General features: G+C 54.7%; 2 protein-coding genes across 7 annotated transcripts in view; one reads left to right on the forward strand and one right to left on the reverse strand.

Moving 5' to 3' along the window:
• Positions 1 to 11,494, forward strand: part of SERHL2 (serine hydrolase like 2) — a 30,572-nt gene extending 19,078 nt beyond the window's left edge. For 3 of the 6 annotated variants that reach the window (XM_059187157.1, XM_059187162.1, XM_059187161.1), the window contains exon 9: positions 9,274 to 11,494. In XM_059187157.1, coding sequence (XP_059043140.1) covers positions 9,274 to 9,650 — 377 coding nt within the window. In that variant the 3' untranslated portion in view covers positions 9,651 to 11,494. Of the gene's footprint in view, positions 1 to 3,043; positions 3,079 to 9,273 lie in introns of all 6 variants that reach the window. The other 3 variants (XM_059187158.1, XM_059187163.1, XM_059187159.1) reach the window with 3 other exon arrangements.
• RRP7A (ribosomal RNA processing 7 homolog A) lies at positions 8,399 to 19,331 on the reverse strand. Its single transcript, XM_059187164.1, has 8 exons — positions 19,215 to 19,331; positions 17,643 to 17,785; positions 14,862 to 14,987; positions 14,104 to 14,221; positions 13,730 to 13,827; positions 13,143 to 13,341; positions 9,254 to 12,010; positions 8,399 to 8,904 (listed from the first exon to the last, which is right to left on the reverse strand). Exons 1-7 carry the CDS (start codon positions 19,285 to 19,287, stop codon positions 11,925 to 11,927), a joined length of 843 nt encoding a protein of 280 aa, XP_059043147.1. The 5' UTR covers positions 19,288 to 19,331; the 3' UTR covers positions 8,399 to 8,904; positions 9,254 to 11,924.
• Positions 19,332 to 20,954: the final 1,623 nt, after the last annotated feature.

The following is a 20,954-nucleotide window of genomic DNA, read 5'->3' on the forward strand; positions in this document are numbered from 1 at the left end:
ACCGAGGGAGCTCGGAGCACCAGTGGTTGGTCCTTCCGTGTGCCTTCCCGGTGTGCAGCCCCAGACAAGCCGATCACTCATGACCTTAGGACATGGCAATGCCAACGGGACCACTACAGGTCTTGAGAAAGAGCCTCAGCCGCTTCCACTGGCCTTTCAGTCACCTGAAAGTGATGTTTGGCCAGAAGGAGCCAGTGTCCCTTCTCTTCGGAGCCGAACAATTCAGTCCTGTATTTCTAGCCAGAAAACTGACTCAAGCCTTATATCAATAACATGGGTTAGCATAATGCCAAATTAAGACCACCAGCCCGTCCGTCCCCTCCTCTAAGTGATTCTGAAATGCCCAAATTCTGAGACCCCCAAAGACGACCACCGGAGTCCGGAGTCAAAGCCATACAGCAAGGGTTGTTTATTACGAGTTCAAACCCGGACCTCCGCGCACTCGTTACTGGTGACACTAAGAGGTCCTGTGCTCAGGACCACAACATCTTTTATACACTATTTTTGGGGAGGCAGGGACTTAGCATACATCATAGTATCTTGTAACAAAGCACCACATAGCACGGGAAAATCAAAAAGCAACTCTATAATATGACTGGCGCGCTATAGAGCGGGAAAAAGCTGGGAACAGATTATTGGTTAGGTCAAAGGGCTGTCATTCTTCAAACTGCTTATTTGGCGCCGCTAGGGTGTGTGTCACCTCTGGATTGGCCGGGGTCTCCCTGTCAAGCCGCGGGGCGCCAGATGGCTATTATCTCTTGCACCCAGAGCTGGGTGTGGGGTCCGGGAGCGGCCATTCTGTCAGGTTCAATTCTGGGCGGGGGATGTAGTCTGCTGGTATTTTTCCATCTCCTCATGGGTTAGCAAGCGAAGGTACAGAAGCAGAAATAGCAGTTAGGTGTATAAGGGTCATAATTTTATTCCCTAAGCTTCTCAATTCCCACCTTGAGAACATAAGCAGTAACTTTTAACAGCTCGTAAATAAAAGTCAGGGCGGCCAACCCAAATCGAGGAGGTCTGGACATCATCAGGAGAACTCACCAGACAGACGGTGTGAAAGACCTGCGGATCCCCTTACCCAAGAATTCAACACTGCAACAGGATGCAAACAGCAAGAGGTTCTTTATTGTTACTCAGCGCGCGCCTGCGGGTGGTCAGCAGCTCCTGCTAGCTGAGCACACCTGGCTGGGGTGGTGCAGGATTTTTATAGACAGGTACATACAAGTCCCGGATGGGACGGGGCCGATTGGCTGACAATTTGAACATTTGAAAAAAGGCATACTTGGTGTTAGCGGATTGGCTCTGGAAGACCCCCTCGCTCGAAGAGAAAGGCGGGAAGGGGAAACAAAGGGGGGAAGTTTGACCTTATTACTCAGCAGAGAAGCATCCTGCCTACATGACTATGCCTCTGCTATTAGCAGAAGGTATCTTGTTCAAACAGGAGACAAGTGTCACACCCTAAAAGCCAAGCGGTTACAGAAAGGCAAAAGAGCAGTTAATTAGTTAACAACTGGGGGGAAGGGTCTTTCAGGTGGGGCTTGGAGGACCCGAGCTGGTACCGACCACAGAGGTGACCCCCAGCTGTTCTCCACTAGTGGCTCTGAGATCCCGCCTACACTGCCAAGAACTGTTGACACAAAATGAACAAACATAGACTTTTCTTTGAGGTCATTTGCTAAGAAAGCAGGTGTACAGTGCATGCTCAGGGTGGAAAGAGAGCCCATGCTTTGAAGTCATTTTGACCTTGGTGGTAGTCATTTTGACCTTGGTGGAAGGAAGTAGAGCTTCCCTGGGAACCCAGGGTGGGGGTGGGGGATGTGGATGAACATTCAAAGTTGAAAAGTTCCTTCATCATTGTTTTCTTTTCAACCAAAGGGAAGCTCTTGCAGGGTTTACCTGGAGAGGAAGGAGGGGGTTCCGAACTTCTGGAATCTGCATTTCTAAGGTAGCACTGGCTGCAGTGTGGGTCCCGGGTCCAGGCCAGGGTCAGGGGGCCAAGGGCACGTGCTGTTTGGCTTTTTGCTCTCTTGCTGCTATTGGCCGAAGGTTTTGAAGGGGCCACCAGGACTTGGTAGGACAGGACTGCAGCGGGGGAGGCCCGAAAAGTACGTGTTCCTTTGGGAAAATGCCAACAGTGTTTGGCATTTGGTTTTTCCCCCACTGGGAGCAGAGAGGGGACTGTCTGGCAGCTCCTTAAGTCCAAGGGGCATCCTCATCTTCTTCCTGAGGGTTCTTAGCCTGAGGGGCAAATATCCCCATTGTAAAAAGAGGGAGGACTAATTTCTAGAAAGCCAATAATTGTCTCCTGTGTGATCATTCTGCAGCATCGGCATCGCAAGCACACCGGTTGGTGCGCGCCCAGCCTGGGGCAGTGCGGGAAGGTGGAGGCTGGAGTGGGGCGGTTACAGGGTGGAGAAGGTCATTCTGGACCCAACATGGCTCCGAGGCCCGAGACAGGAGGGTGACAGGGTGGTGGCAGCCCGAGTGGGAGCTGTGAGGGGGCCTGGGGGGAATGACCCCATGGGCACGCTGAGCAGCAGGTGGTGAAGGCGAAGGTTGCAAAGGTTCTGGAAGGGGGACAGGAGGCCAGGTGGGGCTGGAGTCAGGAGTTGGAAACAAAAGCAGGGACTCTGGGCACAGAAAACGCCTTGGTGCCCATAAGGGGGAAGGTGTTTCTCTGCTCTCCTGCAGAGCAGGTGTTTCCCACGGTTTAGCCATGGGATGCTTCCTGGGGCCTGAAGAGTACGTGTATGTGACCACATTAAGGGTTCTCAGACATGACAGCTGCTCTGCCAGACAGGGAAACCGCCGACCTCCTGCACTGTTCTCTCGGGTGGCGGGAGGCACCTGTGTGGGCCACACCAGTCCGTGGCCAGGCGCCAGTGGCCGAGCTCTGCTGCTCCAGCTCGGCCCCAAGAAGAGGTCATTCCAGGCTGAAGAAGGGAACTCTGGCCAGAAGGGCCCCAGGTCCTCAGGGAAGCCCTGCGGGGTCCCTTGTCCTGACAGGCAGCTCTGAGGCCCCATCTTTGTGCTTCCGTTCCAGGCCTAACGCTGAACAGAGACCGGAGGATAGCTTTGGTGAGTGCTGCTGCTGCTTTTGTTGTTGTGGGACCTTATACATAGCATAATAGTTACCATTTTAAAATCATTTGTTAAGTGTCCACTTCAGTGACTCAGTCCATTCGCAGTGTTAGTGTCCACTTCAGTGACTCAGTCCATTCGCAGTGTTAGTGTCCACGTCAGTGACTCAGTCCATTCGCAGTGTTGTGCAACCGTCGCTGCCCCCACGTGTCCTCCTCCATAAAAACCGCGGACCCACTGAACACCAGGTCCCCATCCTCCTGCAGCCCCTGGTGGCCACCGTTCTGTCTTCTGTCTGTGAGCTTGGCTGCTCCAGGGACTTCATATCACTTAGAGAAGGTTTTCAAGGCTCATCCAAGTCTCAGCGGGGTGCCCGAACTTCCCTCCTTTTACGACTGAATAATATTCCATTTGCGTGGATCTGTCCATCCATCCATAGAAAGACCCTTGGGTTGTTTCCGCCTTTTGGTTATTGTGAATCCTGCTGTGAACATGAGTGATGAATATCAGTTCGAGTCCTGGCTTTCAGTGTTTCTGGACACACACCTAGGAGCGGAATTGCTGGATCGCGTGAGGATCCTACGCTGAACCTCTTGAGAAACGGCCAGACTGTTTCCGCACGGCCGCAGCATCGCTGTCACTCCCGGCAATGCACAGGGTTCCAGTTTCTGCATCTCCTCACCAACACTTGTGTTTTCTAGTTTTTGAAATTTTAGCCACCCTCGTGGTGTGCAGCTGCTTTCCAGTCATGGGTCTCTGCAGGGCAAGGGCTGAGGGCAAGGGAGAGGGTCCCCCGCCCTGCGGAGTCCTGAGGGGAAGATGTCTCCCCTGCAGGGCTGGCAGGCCTGAGGGGTTTGCTTGGGTCTGCCTTGCACCTGGTTGGGGGAGGTTATTGCCAGCAGGGGGCGCTCATCCTGCTTCTCATTCTTCCCCGTGCCTCACCCGTGGGTGTGGGAGTCATTGTCACTGCAGGCCTGGAGGAGGGAACTGCTGCCACCCACACTTCCCAGGCTGGGAAACCAAGTCAGCCGAGCGACCCACCCACAGTCAAGCAGCACCGTCGGTGGGGGCTTCCCACCCACAAACAACCGAGCACACAAACCATTACCGACACACAGCTGCCCACTGAGCCCACGGTGAGCGCCGAGGCCCACTGCCAAGGGCAGACTTGCAGGCCCATCTGTGTGTTTGCACAACGGGGTAGGAAGACACCAGCGTATTTTAGGGCTCTTGGGTTTTGGTGTTTGTTTAGGTTCTCAAGGAAAGGACTGCACTTGTTTCCCTTACCTGGGTTACCTGCAGGGGAGAGCCGGGAAGGCCGGCCAGCGGCAGGCGGGCGGGAGGGATGGGTGTGGCCAGCGGACTTGCCTGGAGGAGGTGGGAGGAGCCCGGTGCTGGGGTCGATGTGGGTGGAGAAGAGAAAGACTTTCTGGGTCCCTGCGGCTGCACAGAGGCTTGGCCGGCTCAGTGCAGGTGCTGAGTTGGGGTTCCTGATGGAGGGTCTGAAGACCAGAAGGGGAGAGAGGGACCAGTGTGGAGCTGTGTGAGCTCTTGCAGAAACTCAGCCCCAGAGGCTGTGTGACCTGGGGCTAGCCGCTTACCCGCTCTGTGCCTCACTCAGGTTGTCTTACGTGCAGAAAGGAAGGAAGAACGTTCCTTTGTTCATCCCTGAAGTTGGCTAATGAGCAGCCAGGAGGTACCAGCCCCCATGCCCGTCTTTGTGGGGTTGCTGCGAAGACTAGCGAAGGTCCATGGGTCGAGTGCTGTAGCGAGCTGCTCTCAGGTTAGGGGCTCTCAGGGGGTGCTCTTAATGAGCTGGTTCAAGAGGGTAAGATGCTTCGCACATGTGAGATGCTGTAGTTAGACGTGGGAAGCTCTGGCCTCAGGGACGCCACCGAGAGCTGTTGCCCAGGCCCAGGTGTGGACATGAGGCCCGGACCGGGGCATCGGCCAAGGGGATGGGAATGTTTGAGTTTTGATTTTGATCCAGCTGGGATCTGTTCTCAAGGATGGTGTGAGGTAGGGATCCATTTTCACTTTTTCCCCAGATGAACAGCCAGTTTGGTCCATTGCCAGTTATTGGAGGGGAGGCTCCTAGCCACCAAGGCTCACTCACCGTGGTCTGTCTTCTGTGTGCTGGTCCTCAGGCTGGGAGCTTATTGCCAGATCTCTCTCACTCTCTCAAATAAATAAACCTTTTTTAAAAAATTACATTGGGTTGGGGAGCCTGACTGGCTTCCTTGGTAGAGTATGCAACTATTGACCTTGGGGTTGTTGAGTTCAAACCCCACATGGGGCAGAGCTTATTTTAAAAAAAAAAAATATATTGAGAGGACATTGAATTTGCAGAATACTTTGGGAATTTAGTAACTGTTAACATTATGAACGGGTACTACCTGCTTTACAATAAAGTCGAGCCAGGTAATGGGTTTAGGGAAAAGTATGATCCTAGACCCTTGCCTCACCCAATACACAAAAATTAATTCAAGATGGATCATAGATCAAAATATGAAAGGTAAAACAGGAAAGTTTCTAATGAAAACAGGGAATAGCCTTATGACCTTGAAGTAGACAATATGTATATTTTTTAAGATTTTATTTATTTGACAGAGAGAGATCACAAGTAGGCAGAGAGGCAGGCAGAGAGAGAGAGAGAGGAGGAAGCAGGCTCACTGCCGAGCAGAGAGCCAGATGCGGGATTCGATTCCAAGACCCTGAGATCATGACCTGAGCCGAAGGCAGAGGCTTAACCCACTGAGCCACCCAGGTGCCTGACAATATATTTTAAAATAGAACACACACATGAATCAGTGAAAATATTGATAAATAGAGCTTAATTAAAATTTAGAATTTCTGTTCATCAAAAGACAAATTAAGAGAGAGAAGAGTCCAGCCACAGACTAAAAGAAGATACTTAAAGGCATAGGCCTGCTAAAGGAGTCCTATCCAGCATATGTAAAGAGCTCCTACAAATCAATAAGATAAAATATAACACTCTCATTTCTAAAAACAGGCAAAAGATTTTTTTTTTTTAAAGATTTTATTTATTTATTTGACAGAGAGAGAGATCACAAGCAGGCAGAGAGGCAGGCAGAGAGGGGGAAGCAGGCTCTCTGCAGAGCAGAGAGCCCGATGCGGGGCTCGATCCCATGACACTGGGATCATGACCTGAGCTGAAGGCAGAGGCTTTAACCCACTGAGCCACCCAGGCGCCCCTCAGGCAAAAGATTTTAACAGGCACTTCATGAAAGAGGCTATCCAAGTGCCCAGTCAGCCCATGAAAGGTGATCATTATCATCAGAAATTAGGGCAGTCAATGAAATACACCTCCCACCTCCACCAGACAGGTAGAAATTGGTGTCAGAATTGAAAGACCTGACAACACCAAGTCTTATGGGGACATAGATCAGAACTCTGATGTCCTGCAGGAGGAAGCATAATTGACACAAACACTTTGGAAAATGGTTTGGCAGAAACTGCTTAAGCAAAACACAGTCAGATCCTGTGAGCCAGTTCTTCCACTCCTAGTTGTGTACCTAGCAAATATGTGTGCCGTGTGCACAGAAGACGTGTACGAGGACATTTGTAGCAGCTTCGTTCATAATAGTCCCAAGCCGGAAAGTCCCCCACATGTGCTCCAACGACAGAATGCGTACATCGTTATGTATTCATACACTGGAGCACCGCACAGGGGAAAAAAACAAACATACTTACAGACCAAAAGAAACCAGAAACAGAGAGCACTCTGCCTGATTCCACTTAACCCGAAATTCAAAAAGAGGCAAATTGATCTATGGGGCTAGTGGTCTGAATAGTGGTGTCCTCCGAGATTACCCTGGGGGGGAGCCTGCGGCTGCTGGTGGTCAAGGCTTCGAGCTGGGTGGCACGGAGCATGTATTGGTGAAAGGCCATCACGAGCTGCCACGCAGATCCAGGGACTTTACTGTAAGTTACACTAGACGTGCAGAAGAAGAACATAGACCAGGGACTGAAAGTGGGCTAGGGAAAGCAGGTTGGGGCGGGGGGGGGGGGGTGGGGGGTAGAAGCAAAGACAAAAGAGGCAGCGCATCCCCAGCATCCTTTGTTCTTAACGGCTTTCTTGGAGAGATGTCCTCAAACTGTGTGGCCTGAGAGGAAAGTGCTGCAAAACCCGACTTACATTTTCATATCTGGAGACCAGAGTAGGGGTCACATCCCTCAGTCTCTGCCTTGGGCCCCTGATGGGGCCCCCAAGCCTGAAACAACCCCCCCCCCCCACCCCCGCCCTGGCCAGAGGAGCACAGGCTGGGGGAGGGGGCAGACTCGTGAGCCCAGTCCTGGCGCCATCTCCTATTCACCCTTTGTGATCCTCCGTAGAGGCCTGTTTCAGTGTGCGTGTTGACACCGGTCAGGGGAGCCCCTGTGCAGGCACGAACCAGCTCCCCGCTCTTCCTTAAGCTGGGCACCCTGCCAGCAGGAGCTAACGTGAAAGTGTGTCTGGGTTCTCGGTAGATCTTCATTCATTGGGCCTTGTGGGTGATCTGGAAAAGCACCCCCGATCATTTTCGCCCAAGGAGCAGGAAATGGCCGGGAGGAGGTCAGGGCAGATCAAGGGCAGTGTGCTCTGGAGGCTGTGACCAGGTGTGTGTGTATACACGTGTGTTTCATAAGAATTTTAGATTTATCACAATGGTGGAGGAGTGTTGAGCACAAGTCAGTCCTCATGGGAGCTTCCCTGAATTAATCCACTCCACACACATTTATCAAGCTTCTCCCAACCCACCTGGAGTTCTGGGGCTCCAGCCCCGTCTGGTAGAACGTGAGTCACGTGCAGATCTACATCTTGTAGCAGCCATGTTTTTGTTTTTGTTTTTTTTTAAGATTTTATTTACTTATTTGACAGAGATCACAAGTAGGCAGAGAAGCAGGCCAGAGAGAGAGAGATTGGAGGAAGCAGGTTCCCCAAAGAGCAGAGCGCCGGATGTGGGGCTCCATCCCAGACCCTGGGATCATGACCTGAGCTGAAGGTAGAGGCTTTAACCCACTGAGCCACCCAGGCGCCCCTGTAGTAGCCATGTTACGAGAGTAAAAAGGAATAGAGGAAATCAAACTTAGTATTTTTTTTTTAAAGATGAGAGTATTCTTTTTTTTTTAAGATTTTATTTGACTAGAGATCACAAGTAGGCAGAGAGGAGGAAGCAGGCCCCCTGCTGAGCAGAGAGCCCAATGCCAATGCCAACGCCGGGGCTCCATCCCAGGACCCTGAGATCATGACCTGAGCTGAAGGCAGAGGCTTAACCCATTGAGCCACCCAGATGCCCCCAAACTTAATACTTAAAAAAAAAAATTTTTTTTTTTAAGATTTCATTTATTTGACAGAGAGCGAGCAAGAGAGGGAACACAAGCAGGGGCAGCGTTGGGAGAAGCAGGCTCCCCACTGAGTAGGGACCCCCCCCCAAGCCAAAGGCAGATGTTTAATGATTGAGCCACCCAAGCACCCCAAATTTAGTATTTTTAACTGCATATATTCAAGATGTAACCAGTATAAAAATGTGAGGCATCTGGCATTCTTTCTGTTAAGTCTTCGACATCCACTGTGCAGTTTCCCCCACAGCACCACTTGGACTAGCCCCATATCAAGCACTTGGTAGCCACGTGTGGTGGCTACGTGGTCCTAAAACAGGGTGGCCCTGGCCCTGATGGAGGCCAGCGGGGCTGTGGGAGTGTCAAGGCATCCTCACTCTGCACAGTGGCTTAAGCAGACGAGGACGGTCGGTGCAGGTCGGAAGGCTGCTCGTGGTGGAGTCCGGAGCCTGGGCTGCCTGGGCCGCGCTGCAGGGCGGCCTGCAGGTGAGGGAAGGAAGTTCAGGACTAGGGGTCATGTCTCGTCCTTAATCTAGACCCAGAAGCCACCCAGGTCACTTCCTAGCATTTAGCTATACAACCACACCAGGATGTAAAGGGACCTGCACAGTGTCTGGAGGGACAGCCATGAGCCCAGGAAGAGGGAGAACAGATTAAGGGAGGAATCAAGCCTCTGGCCTGCAGGTTAGAGGCCTTTGGGGGTGATGTGGTTGGAAGCTGGACCTGGTCCCGGGGTCAATGGCCACAGTGGCCCCACAAGCCCCCCTCCACCCCAGGACAGAGGCCTCACACCGGCAGCAACACCTACTGCCTTTTATAGCAAACTCACCGTGGTCTGTCCCCTCGCAGCCGGTGCATTGCATGGATTTCATCAGCAGGGAGCAGTTTGTGAACTTCACCAAGCAGCTGCGGGCCCGCGTCCTGCTCATCAAGTAAGCGCGAGCCTCGTGCCTCCAAAGACCCTCGGCTGCCAGGAACCCCCAGGTCTCCCTCGTGTGAGGTTCTGGGTTCTTCTGCTTGAGGCCGGGCTGCCCCTGGCACCAGGGCATGGAGGGCACAGGCAGCAGGGCCAGGAGCTGAGCCAGCTGCCCCTCTTGCAAGGCCGGGCAGACACCGGCCGACTGTCCCCTGCCAGGTCCCCTGGCCCTTTGCTGCTCCCCGGCCTTCCAACTGCCCCCACCTGCCAGCTGCAGTCCCCAAGCCACTGCCTGTGGCCACAGCTGTGACTTCTAGGGACATGTGTGTCTCTGGTGCTGAGCACAGGGGTCTAGGAAGCACAGACTGGAGTTGCAGATCCAAACCCCAGTGAGATACGCTGCAACCCCCCACACCTGGGGACGGCAGGACCCTACATGGCAGGGGACAGGCACTAGCAAGGATGTGGAGAAACCAGAGTCTCCCACTGTTGGGCTGTAAAGCGGCACAGTCACTTGGAACAGTCTGGCAGTTTCTGGAGCCACTGAGTTACCACAAGGCTCCACAGTCACCCTCCCAGGGATCTACAGGCCCGACCTAGGTCCACATGGCAGCTCGTGCGGGACCGTCCAGAGCGGTGCTCATCACAACAGCCCAGAAGCGGAGGCCACCCAGGTGACCACCAGCAGACAGGCCGAATGCGGCATGTCCACGCGGGGGGCTACATTTCAGCCAGAAGGGAACAAACTGGTGTAAGCTACACAGATGACTCAGGAGAACAGGACAGAAAGTGAAAGAAGCCAGTCCCGAGACCATGCGTTCTGTGGTTCGACCCACACACCAGTGCGGAGCGCAGTCTCTGCAGTCAGTGTTGGTGTAAACCCAGGAGCTGGGTGAGAACTAGAGGCTCCGGTTTGGGGTTTTCTGAGACGATGACAGTGTCCTTGAATCGACTGTAGTCACAGGTACAGAACTCGTAAGTATACAGGTGAAATGCGCAAAATCTCGGGAAAGACGTGGAGAGCGAGCAGGGACTCGGCCCGTCCCCTCCCGGCTGCGCCATGCAGAGGCCCTGGCCGCGGGCGGGTCCCATGACCCTGCCGAGGTGAACCCCGCAGCACCTTGGCCACAGTGAGCCCTGAACTGCAGGAAAATCAGAGGCAAGCCTAGGCTAGTCTCTGCTCAGCCTGGAAGCGGGCTGGGGGGAGGTACCACAAGGTGTCCCCAGGGTGAATCTTGATTTTCCTCTCACTTTCCAGAGCAATGCAAGGATATTTTAACGTGAGAAGGGAGGATGACACCAACAAGAGCATCATAACTTTTGTGACAGACACGCTGAAATCGATCCTAAAGGAGGTGGGGGCATGAGCTCAGCTCGGGTGACCTCAGCACCACCACCGAAGGCGAGCCTGTGTGGCCCGCCCGCAGTGCCCTCCCGTCTCCCAGGGAGGGTCACCCTTGACTCCTGGGTCCTCCCTAGCCTAGCTCTACAACCTCACAGGCCAGAATGACCCAGAAATCCGGACATCCCCCCCATTTCCAAATCAGGCCTTTCTGACTCTGAGTCAGGCTCTGACTTAACCAGCATGTGACTGGAGAGCTGTGGGTCAGTCCCTGCCCCATGGTTCACCATGGGGGACCCTTTGGAACCCCTGGGAGGTAGCAGACCCTGGGAAGGCCCCAGCACAGCAGAGGGGCCACACTCACCAACCATTCCCGCCCCAACCAGCGGTACCAGTACATCGAAGTCCCGGGCTCCCACTACGTCCACTTGAACCAACCCGAGACCGTGGCTGGTATCATCAGTGCCTTTCTGCAGAGCAAGGAGACGATACCACACCGTATGTAGCCCGGGCCCAGGCCTTTGGAGACCCGATGCCCACCACTCACCACCTGGATTCCTAGTTCCAGGCCCTCCAGCCAGGGCGGTGTGGTGGGGACTGGCCTCACTGGTTTTGAACGAGGTGGAGAATCCTGGGGAGTTTGGGGGGACACGGGGCAAGATTCTTTCAACATCTGTGACTTCAAGGGGGAGACCCTGTTTGGATCTGGGGGCACTGTTCTGTGGCTGGCGGTCTGTGGGTAGCGGGGGAGGGGAAGGAACAGCCAGGTAGCCGCCCAGCCAGACGAAAAATAAAACGTTCTTGTGTGCTTCTGAGGCTGTCCTGTCTGCGTGGGGGCTCTTCCACGGAGGGGAAGGGAGAATACAGTGGACACTCGGGAGACCAAAGGCCTGGGGCAGACTGGGAACAGACAAACCAGGAGAAGGAAGCAGCCATGGCCTGGGCTAGTGGCTCCCTGCGGCCTGTGGGCCCCCCTCCGCCAGGCAGGCCTCACCAGCACTGCCCCCCCACCCCCACCCCCCCCCACCCCCCACCCCCCCCCCCGCTGCGGCCTCAGAACCAGGGGGAGGGTCCTGTCCCTGTGTGCTCAGATCTGGCGGGGGCGGGGAGGGGGGTGGTTTGATGTGGCAGCCCCTGGGCCTGCGCAGGCTGGGACGAGTGTTCCAGGCCTTCCCGTCCTCCCTGGCCACACACCGCCACAGCTCACTGCCCCTCTCCGTGGGGCCCCGGGACCAGCTCAGCTCAGTAGGGTCGGAACTTGCGCTGTGCCCGCATCAGCTCGATCCTCTGCTTGTCCTCCTCGAACTTCTTCCGCAACTGGGCTAGATCTGGGGAAGGGGATGGGAAAAGGGTCAGGGTACCCTGTGGGGACTGCCCCCCTCCGCCCTCCTCTCTGATACTGTCCAGACGCTGCAGGGAGACGAGCCTGCAGGCCCCGAGGGCAGGGTGCGGGAGCCAGGGTGGCCACACGCCTGAGCTTTCCGGGAGGACTCAGCAGAAGAGCGAGCGCAGCGAAAGCAAGATGCCCGCTCCCTTACCACCCCCCCCCACATCCGGGGTGAAGGCAGGCGGGTATGGGGAGCCCCCCCAGGGGCACCTGTCCTCCCCTTCCCCACTGCAGCAGCCAGACTGGGGAGAACGTCAGGGAGTAAAGGGACTTGGGCCTCGGAACGCTGCAAAATTCGGATGGCGGCTCCGGTCACCAGGTGACCAAGTCAGGAATACAGAGGGGTAGGCCCAGAGGGAGAGCCGATGTAGACGTGCTGTCGGCAGTTCTACAGAGACGAGCAGGAGCTACGGTGTCCAAAGAGAGACGCCAGAGTAGGAAGCAGCAGCAAGACAGGCAAGAGAGTGACGGGCCTGGGTGGCAGGTCACCATCCACTGCTGAGCCTGTCCCCCTGCCAAGGCCAGGGCCAGCACCCTCTGCCCACGGGGAAGCCACCCCGCAAACAAGGAATGGCCTGCGGCACACGCTCCGCGCCATCAGGAGCAGGAGTGAGCCAGGGGCGAGTGGGCACTCGTGTCGACACGCTCCGTGCGAGGGCGCCCGCCCTGTAGTCACTCACACACACTGTCACACACACTGTCACACACACCGTCACACGCACACACACTCACACAGCAGCGGCGGCTCCCTAAGATCCGCCCTCTGTGACCCGGCCGCCCCTGCTGCAGCCGGACAGGTTCCAGCGCCAACTGCTCGGGGTGGTCTGACGTCCCGGGTGTGTCCCGAGCGTCTCAACAACCCAGGGCCCCCACAGTTGTCACAGGGAGCAACAGGGGCACCGCCGCAGGGGATGCTGCAGGTTGGGACCCTGATTCCAGAGCCCGTTGGGACGCCTGTGTCCAGGAACCCCCCCCCCCCCGGCCGCCACTCCACACCCACGTCCCAGTGCCGCCCGTGGGAGCCCTGCGCTCCGGACGGGGCTGAAGCACGACACTCTGGGCCCCTCCCTTACGCTCCATCTTGGTCTCTCGGTGCTGCCAGGCGTAAAAGTTGAGCAGCTCCTTGCGGGCGCGCTTCCGCCTCTCCCTGTCCAGCACCCGCAGGCTGGCCGCCTCCGTCCGCGGCAGCACGGGCCGCCGGCCCCGACGGGTCACCTTCACCCAGCCCTCCTCGTCCGGAGCCCCTTCCTCCTCCATGGCCTTGGCCTCCTCCTGCAAGGAGAGGACGCTGTGCCCGGCGGACCCCGGGACCCGCCCTGCAGCCTGGGGTGCCCCCCCACCTTCGAAGCCCTCTCTCCGGCGCCCAGAACCTTCTTGCCACCTCCCCGCACCCACCGCCACCTGCCGCGCCCTCTCCCTCCCAGGAGCTAAGTATTGGGGGAGCAGGGGGCACAGCGGTACTGACACTGCCTCCTCGTCCCTCAGACTGTTTCCCACAGGCCACTTAGAGACCAGACCAGGAGTCACCCAGGTAGGGGACACAGGACTCACAGGGAAAAAGGGAGCCCGAACTCTACACAGTGACCAGGACAGGGAGCCAACCCTCACCCCCCTCCAGAGCGACCCAACACCTGTGATCCCGTCCGCATGGAAGCCCCACCTCAGCTATTCTCTTGTCATACATCTCCATGAACGTGTCCACTTCGGCCCTCAAGGCCTCAGGGTCTGGCACCGAGTCTGCGTAGCCACTGATCCACTCTGAGGAGAAAGGGGGCAGGGAAACGGGACCTCCTCAGGCCTAATCCTCAGGGCCCTGAGTGCCCAGCCAGGCAGGATCTTCTCACGCAGGCCACCAGGATGGAGACTTGCGGCCCAAGGAAGGTTCTAGGGGCAGCAAGCTGGGCCCTCCCCTCCGCCCGCCCTGACTGCCGCTCTGGGGGTGCGTGGACACAGCAGGCACTGCCCACAGTGCTCCCCCCGCCAACCCAGGGCCCAGGAAGGGGGGTGGGGGCGCGATGCTGCCGTGGTACGGACTGTGAATGCCGCTCTTCACAGGGTGACTCTCTGTCGAGGCCAGTAAAGGGCCCTTGAGGACTAAGGCAGCAGACACCCCGCCTGCCTTCTGGAACACCACGTAGGCCACCTGGAAGCCCTGGGGGAAGGAGAGGTGTCAGAAGGCCAGCACCCGTCCCACCGTCCCAGCAACTGGCTCCCAGGGCTCCCAGACTCCTCGCTGGGCTAGGGGACACATGCTCGTATGTTCCTGAACCAGGGAGATAACCAGAAAGTTCTCTGTTATCCTGGGGAGGGACAGCCACGCTCCTGGTTTTCCAACTCCTGCTAGAAGCAACCCAGGTGAGGTGAGACACTCGGGACTTCCCTTCTGGTCATGGGAGGGACACAGTGACACAAACCAGCTCGCCGTGTCCTGGGAGCGGACAGAGCACGCACTAGGTCAGACCGCGCCACGCCAGGGGGAGGTGTGGGCTCAGGACGGGGAGAGGAGGCCAGGCCGGGGGGCCTCAGGAAGAAGGGACTTCGGCTGGGGAGCAGGAGGAGAGCTCCGGGAGGTCCTTCGGGGCAGCGAGCAAGATGGTCTCTGAGCTCCCACCCAGGACAATGGAGAGAGCCGGACAAGAAGCTAAAGGACGTGACAGATCCAGGGAAAGGAGCAGAGGCGCTGCTTAATGGCCAGCGTCCTCGGCCACATGTGGCAGGGACTGGCCTACCAGTGCCACCCTGGCCGCCCCCTGCGCCCCCAGGTGAGCAGATGGCAGCACTTGGACGCTTACCGGAACGGGCGTGGGGTGAAAAAACTTGGACTTTGGCTCCTCTGCGCTGTCAGCGAGGTCTGGCTTCTCCTGTAACTGCACGGACTGGACGGGGCCGCAGGGGGAGAAGAGGCGGGACAGGCACTCCTGCCGCAGAAAGCACAGCGTGAGGGGCTGCGGGGCCTCGGGGAGCCTCCCTCTGCCCAGGGTGGCACCGCCAGGGGACCAGGGCCCCCAAAGGTCTCGGAGCCCGTGTCTGCCCACCCGCAGGGCACACACACGAGCCGAGAGCCAGCCACATCCTCCTCTGTACCGTCACCGTCCTGCCCTCCCACAGCCCGAGCCCGCGAGCCTGTGAATTTCCAAGTTCAAAACTGTTGAGTAGAAAAACCCACACCTCCACTGGCCATGGGACATGGGAGGGACCAGACACGGCGTGAGACAGAATTCAGGTATAAACTTTTTGACTTTATGACAGGAAACTGCTTGAAACATGTGCCCAGGTTATTTGCTTGGTCCCTGGAAAGGGATTTCTCGCTTTGAAAGGTCAGTCGTCCGTCGCTGCCCCTTTCTCTGGGTGAACGATCCCTGGAGGAGGATTAGGTTCTATCAGGAGACTAGGCGTGGATGTTTCCGGGGTTATGCAGAGGATTCTGGATTTCAGGAGCCAAACAACTAAGTTTTCCTCCCTGCAGCAGCCATTTAAACCTGGAGTCAACTCTGTGTTTTTGGGACTTAGGCTGGCGGTGATCCTTGGGAGGGGAGGGCCGTGGAAGGATTTCTTGGGCTCGGGTCATGTTCTGGTTCTGGGGGCTGAGTATGCAGGCCTGTTCAGTCTGTGAAACGCAGCGAGCTATACCCTGTGGCCAGGCCTTTCTCTGCACACACACCACGCTTCAGGAAACGTAAAACATGACAGCCTCTCTTCTGCTTTTCTCTGACTGCAGAAAAGTGTTTTTTGAAATTAGCTCCTATCTTGAGGATTCTCTCCCTCTGCCTCTGTCCTGCCCCCACTCACTCTCCCTAAAATAAACATACCTTTAGAAATTAATACTCCTTTTTTGAAAAACAACTCATCTAAAACCCAGCAACACCCTTAGTTTCTGTTCTGTGACTTTATGTAATGCAAAACAACCATTTTTTTAAATTTTTTTTTTTTAAGATTTTATTTATTTATTTGACAGAGATCACAAGTAGGCAGAGAGGCAAGCTGAAAGACAGAGAGGAAGAAGCAGGCTCCCTGCCGAGCAGAGAGCCCGATGTGGGACTTGATCCCAGGACCCTGGGGATCATGACCTGAGCCGAAGGCAGTGGCTTAACCCACTGAGCACCCAGGCACCCCAGCAAAACAACCATTTTTGTGAAAATACATTAATGCCTGGACAGATTTAGAGGATAAGCTTATCTTCTATTTAAAAAAAATAATAATAATACTTATTTATTCGACAGCGAGAGAGGAAACAAAGCAGGGGAGAGGGAGAGGGAGAGGGAGAAATAGGCTCCCCACCGAGCAGGGAGCTTGATGTGGGGCTCGATCCCAAAACCCTGGGATCATGACCTGAGCTGAAGGCAGACGCTTAACGACTGAGCCACCCAGGCGCCCTGTATCTTCTATTTTTACCTATGGAGATGTATCACTTTTAAATTCAGAGAAAACATGTAATTCAAAGAATTCTGGGAAATAATAAAAAGCTTTGAGCTTCTTAGAACTGCACTTTATATTTTTTTTATTTTTTAAAGATTTTATTTGAGAGAGAGAGAGCGCACAAAGAGGGGGAGTGGCAGGCAGAGGGAGAGGGAAGGGTGAAGAGGGCCCCCTACTGAGCAGGGAGCCTGATGTGGGAACCAGTCCCAGAGGCAGATCTTAACCGACTGAGCCACCCAGGGGCCCCAGAACTTTACTTTTCAAAGCACAGCTTAAAAAAACATTTCCAAAAAAATTAATATTAAATTAAAATTAAAAATAAATAAGCAAATAAATAAGTAATCATTTCCAAGGTGCCTGGGTGGCTTAATCGGTTAAGTGTCTGATGCTTGCTTTCGGCTCAGGTCATGGGATCAAACCCTGTGTCTGGCTCTGTGCTGGGTGTGGAGGCTACTTGAGATTCTCCCTCTCAGCCTCTGCCCCCCACCTTGTGCGTGCTCATGCTATTTCTCTCTCTCTCTCTCAAATAAAAAAATAAATCTATCTTTAAAAAGACATTTCCGGGGTACCTGGGTGGCTCAGTGAGTTAAAGCCTCTGTCTTCGGCTCAGGTCATGATCCCAGGGTCCTGGGATCGAGCCCCACATCGGGCTCTCTGCTCTGCAGGGAGCCTGCTTCCTCCTCCTTTCTCTGCCTGCCTCTATGCCTGCTTGTGATCTCTGTCAAATGAGTAAATAAGGGGCGCCTGGGTGGCTCAGTGGGTTGAGGCCTCTGCCTTCGGCTCAGGTCATGATCCCAGTGTCCTGGGATCGAGCCCCGCATCGGGCTCTCTGCTCGGCAGGGAGTCTGCTTCCTCCTCTCTGCCTGCCTCCCTGCCTACTTGTGGTCTCTGTCTGTCAAATAAATAAAAAATTAAAAAATCTTAAAAAAAAAAAAATGAGTAAATAAAATCTTTAAAAAAAAAAAATAAATAATAATAATAAGCTATTTCCTTTCACAAGAGACAGACGCAGCAGCCTTCTAGATCCCCTCCCTTGGGGCTTCAGTTGGATGCTTCCACCTAACCAGCAAGGACCAGCGGAAGGAGGCCAGCGGAAACCCAACCCTACCCGTAGCTCCTGGCCCGCCCTAGAGGTTCCCTCCCCGACACCCGCTCACCTCTGTGCAGTATGGGGGCACATTGAGGACAAAAAGCGTCCGCTTCTGAGGCCAGGAAGACTTGGTGCCTTCTCGAACTCTGTGCTCTCTCACATAGAGGTAGTGAGAAGCCTGCTGCTTTTCTGAGAACTTGATCGGGATGGCTGGACAGGAAATGGGGGCAGGGAGGGACAGCGTGAACATCAAGCTCAGGCTGTCCCTTTCTGGCCATCTGTCTGTCCGTTCCATCACTGAGCCCTTCCCCTAGGCAAGGCCTGTGCGGAGTACTGTGCAGGCTGCGAGACTGAAGGAACAGAGAACCTGCCTAGGAGGGACGCCCAAGCAGGTGGGGGAGAGAATGTAAACGGGCAATTACGACAGGTGGGAGCACAGTGAGACGGCAGCCCAAACCCCACTGCTCTTGAGGTCAACACCAAAATCCTGACATCGGCTGGAGGCCTTGCCAGACCCTGCCCACCTTTCACATCCTTTTGCAGAGTCTGCCCCCCACCACTGTGTGGGCCTGCCCCTCTGCCTTCTCTCTATCCCTCCAGTAAGTCCAGGCCTCACTCAAGCTCACATGTTTCCTTTACCTGAAACACCAACCTTCTTCCTTCCACCCACTCTTCAGGTTTAACTCTACTTCCTCTGAGAGCCTTACATGCCAAGTCAGAGCCACCTGCTCTGTGCCTTGACAATGTCTCTCCATGTCTCTAAGCCTCTATCTGCGTAATCATTTGGGGATAATGTCTGACATTCCCGTAATGCTAGGGGCTCTTTTCTGTTTCTCCCGGCCTCCTTCAGAGCACCGTGGGGATACCGCTGCAGCACCTGTGCTCAGGAAGTTCCCACAAGAGTAGCACAAGACAATGAACAAGGCAGCACATAACAAGTTCCTATCAAATATGAAAGAAAGGGGGAAACTGGGGGTGGTTGCATGGTGGGGGTCTTTAGATCGGTATCTGAAGGGCCTCTTTGAGGAAGCAGTATCAAAGTCATAAGGCACAGCTGTGTGAAAAGGGCACCTCAAGTGCAAAAACCCTGAGGGTGTAAAGAGCTTGTTGCTCCAGAGGAACAGAGAGCGCTCCAGGGCGGCTGAGGCAGAACATGTGGGGCCACACAAGTCAGTAAGTTTGGCTTTCGTTTTAGGTGCTAACTTGTCAAGCCTCGGGAGGGAATTCAGTGGGTATGGGGCTATACAGGCAGGCTGTGAGGCAAAATCTGATTTAAATCTGACTTTGGAAAGCACATTCCGGCACCCGGGCGAACAGAAAGCAAGGGCAGGAGAGCCAGTTGGGAAGGCACAGCCGGGTTAGGGGCGATACGGGCCAGACGAGGGGTGCCAGAGGTGATAAGAAGCGGGTGGGCTCCCTCGTCCGGGGTTAGAGTGTGGACAGAGACGGGTTTCCCCAAGGGAAGCGGTGGCCAAAATGGGCTCGTCCCGGAAAAGTGCCGCCAGACGCGAGCAGGGCGTCTTGGGGGCTTCCGGGCCACCAGGCCTCATACCCAATCGCGCGGGGGTCCCCGAGCCAGCGCCGCCGCCCGAGCCGCCTCCCGGGGAAGCCTGACCGCCCCGACCCCGCGGCCCCTCACCTGAGTAACCCGGCGGGCTCGGAATCCCCTGCTCCGGGTCCCGCGACCCACGTTTCCTCCTGCGCGCCACCATCTTGCCAGCCGGAAGCCGCGGGGGCCGCTGGGAGTTGCAGTCGGCGCTGGGAGCGTGCGCGTTTCCATGACGACGGCGGGGCGGCGTGGGGCCCGCCTTCTCGGTTCCAGCCCCGCCCCCGCGCCCGGGTACCTTCACCGCACAGGCTTCGTTTGCTCTGAGTCGTCAGCCGGCGGATGTGTGGGTACCTGTCGGCGTGGAGGGAACTCAGCCTTCCAGTCTTCCAGTGCGCAAATAGCAGCGAAGACCTCACTGAAGCTGACCATTCCAGCCATTTCTGAGTGCACAATTCAGTGGCATTACGTGTTTTCTCAGTATTCTGCGACCAACCTCCTTGCCCATCTCCAGAATGTTTCATCCTCCCGAGCTGAAACTCTGTACTTGTTTCCCCTTCCCCCAGCCCCTGGTAACCACCGTTTTACTTCGTTCCTGTGAATCTGACTCCTCTAGATACCGCATACAATGCAATCATACAATATGTGTCCTGTGTCTGGCTTATTCCACTTTGCGTGTGTTCGTGTTAATCCACGTAGCAGCAGGTCTCAGAATTTCCTTCCTTTTTAGAGCTGAGTAATATTTCACTTAGGTACAGATCACATTTTGCTTATCCATGTCTGTAGACATTTAGGTTGTTTCCACTTTTGGCTATTGTGAATAACGTTGCTATAAATATTGTCTACAACTTTTGGGCAGACATGTTTTGATCTCTCAGATACATATCTAGGAGAATTTTTTTTTAAGATTTTATGTATTTATTTGACAGAGATCACAAGTAGGCAGAGAGGCAGGCAGAGAGAGAGGAGGAAGCAGGCTCACTGCTGAGCAGAGAGCCCAGGTGGGACTCGATCCCAGGACCCTGAGATCATAACCTGAGCCAAAGGCAGAGGCTTTAACCCACTGAGCCACCCAGGTGCCCCTCTAGGAGAATTTCTTGATCATTATAGTAACTGTGTTTCACTTTTTGAGAACTGCCTGTTTTCCAAAGTGGCTGCATCATTTTAATGTCTCACCAGTAAAGTTTGAGGGTCTAAAATTGTCCACATCCTCACCATTATTTATATCTAATATTTTGGCTATAGCCATCCTAATGATCATATAGTGATAGCTCCTTGCTTGGGTTTTGATTTGCATTTCCCTGATCATGAGTGATGCTGAGCATCTTTTCATGTGCTCATTGGCCATTCGTGTGGGCTTTTGTTTTTTGAGAAATGTTGACTCAGAGTCTGCTCATGTTCTGTTGGGTTATTTTTACTTTTATTGTTGCGCTGTAAGAGTTCTTCATCTTTCCTGGGTGCCATTCCCTCATCAAATACGTGATTTCCCAAACTCTCTCCTAATCTGTGGGTTGTCCTTTCACTTTCTTAAAGATACAAAAGTTTTTAAATTTTTGAAGTTAAATTTACTTTTTGAGGGTATCTAGTTGTCTGCACCATTTGTTAGACTATTCTTTCCCCCACTGAATTAATTGTCTTGGTACCTTTGCTGAAAATTAATGGACCAGATACACGAGGCTTTAGTTTTGGACTCTCCCTTCTATTCCACTGGTCTGTATGTCTGTCCTTATGCCAGTATCACACTGTCTTGATTACTGTAGCGTTTTACTTAAGTTTTGAAATCTGGAAGTGTGAGTTCTTCAACTCTCTTCTTTTTCAAGATGGTTTTGGCTA

The sequence above is a fragment of the Mustela lutreola genome, chromosome 8 (assembly GCF_030435805.1).
Source record: "Mustela lutreola isolate mMusLut2 chromosome 8, mMusLut2.pri, whole genome shotgun sequence".
NCBI classification, from domain to species: Eukaryota; Metazoa; Chordata; class Mammalia; order Carnivora; family Mustelidae; genus Mustela; species Mustela lutreola.

Coding starts and splice junctions, on each gene's coding strand:
- RRP7A (XM_059187164.1), bottom strand. CDS start 19,287: ATGGTGGCGCGCAGGAGGAAACGTGGGTCGCGGGACCCGGAGCAGGGG. Junction 17,786..19,214: donor GAGCCCGCCGGGTTACTCAG/GTGAGGGGCCGC, acceptor TTTCCTGTCCAG/CCATCCCGATCAAGTTCTCA. Junction 12,011..13,142: donor CCGAGAGACCAAGATGGAGC/GTAAGGGAGGGG, acceptor CCCCTTCCCCAG/ATCTAGCCCAGTTGCGGAAG.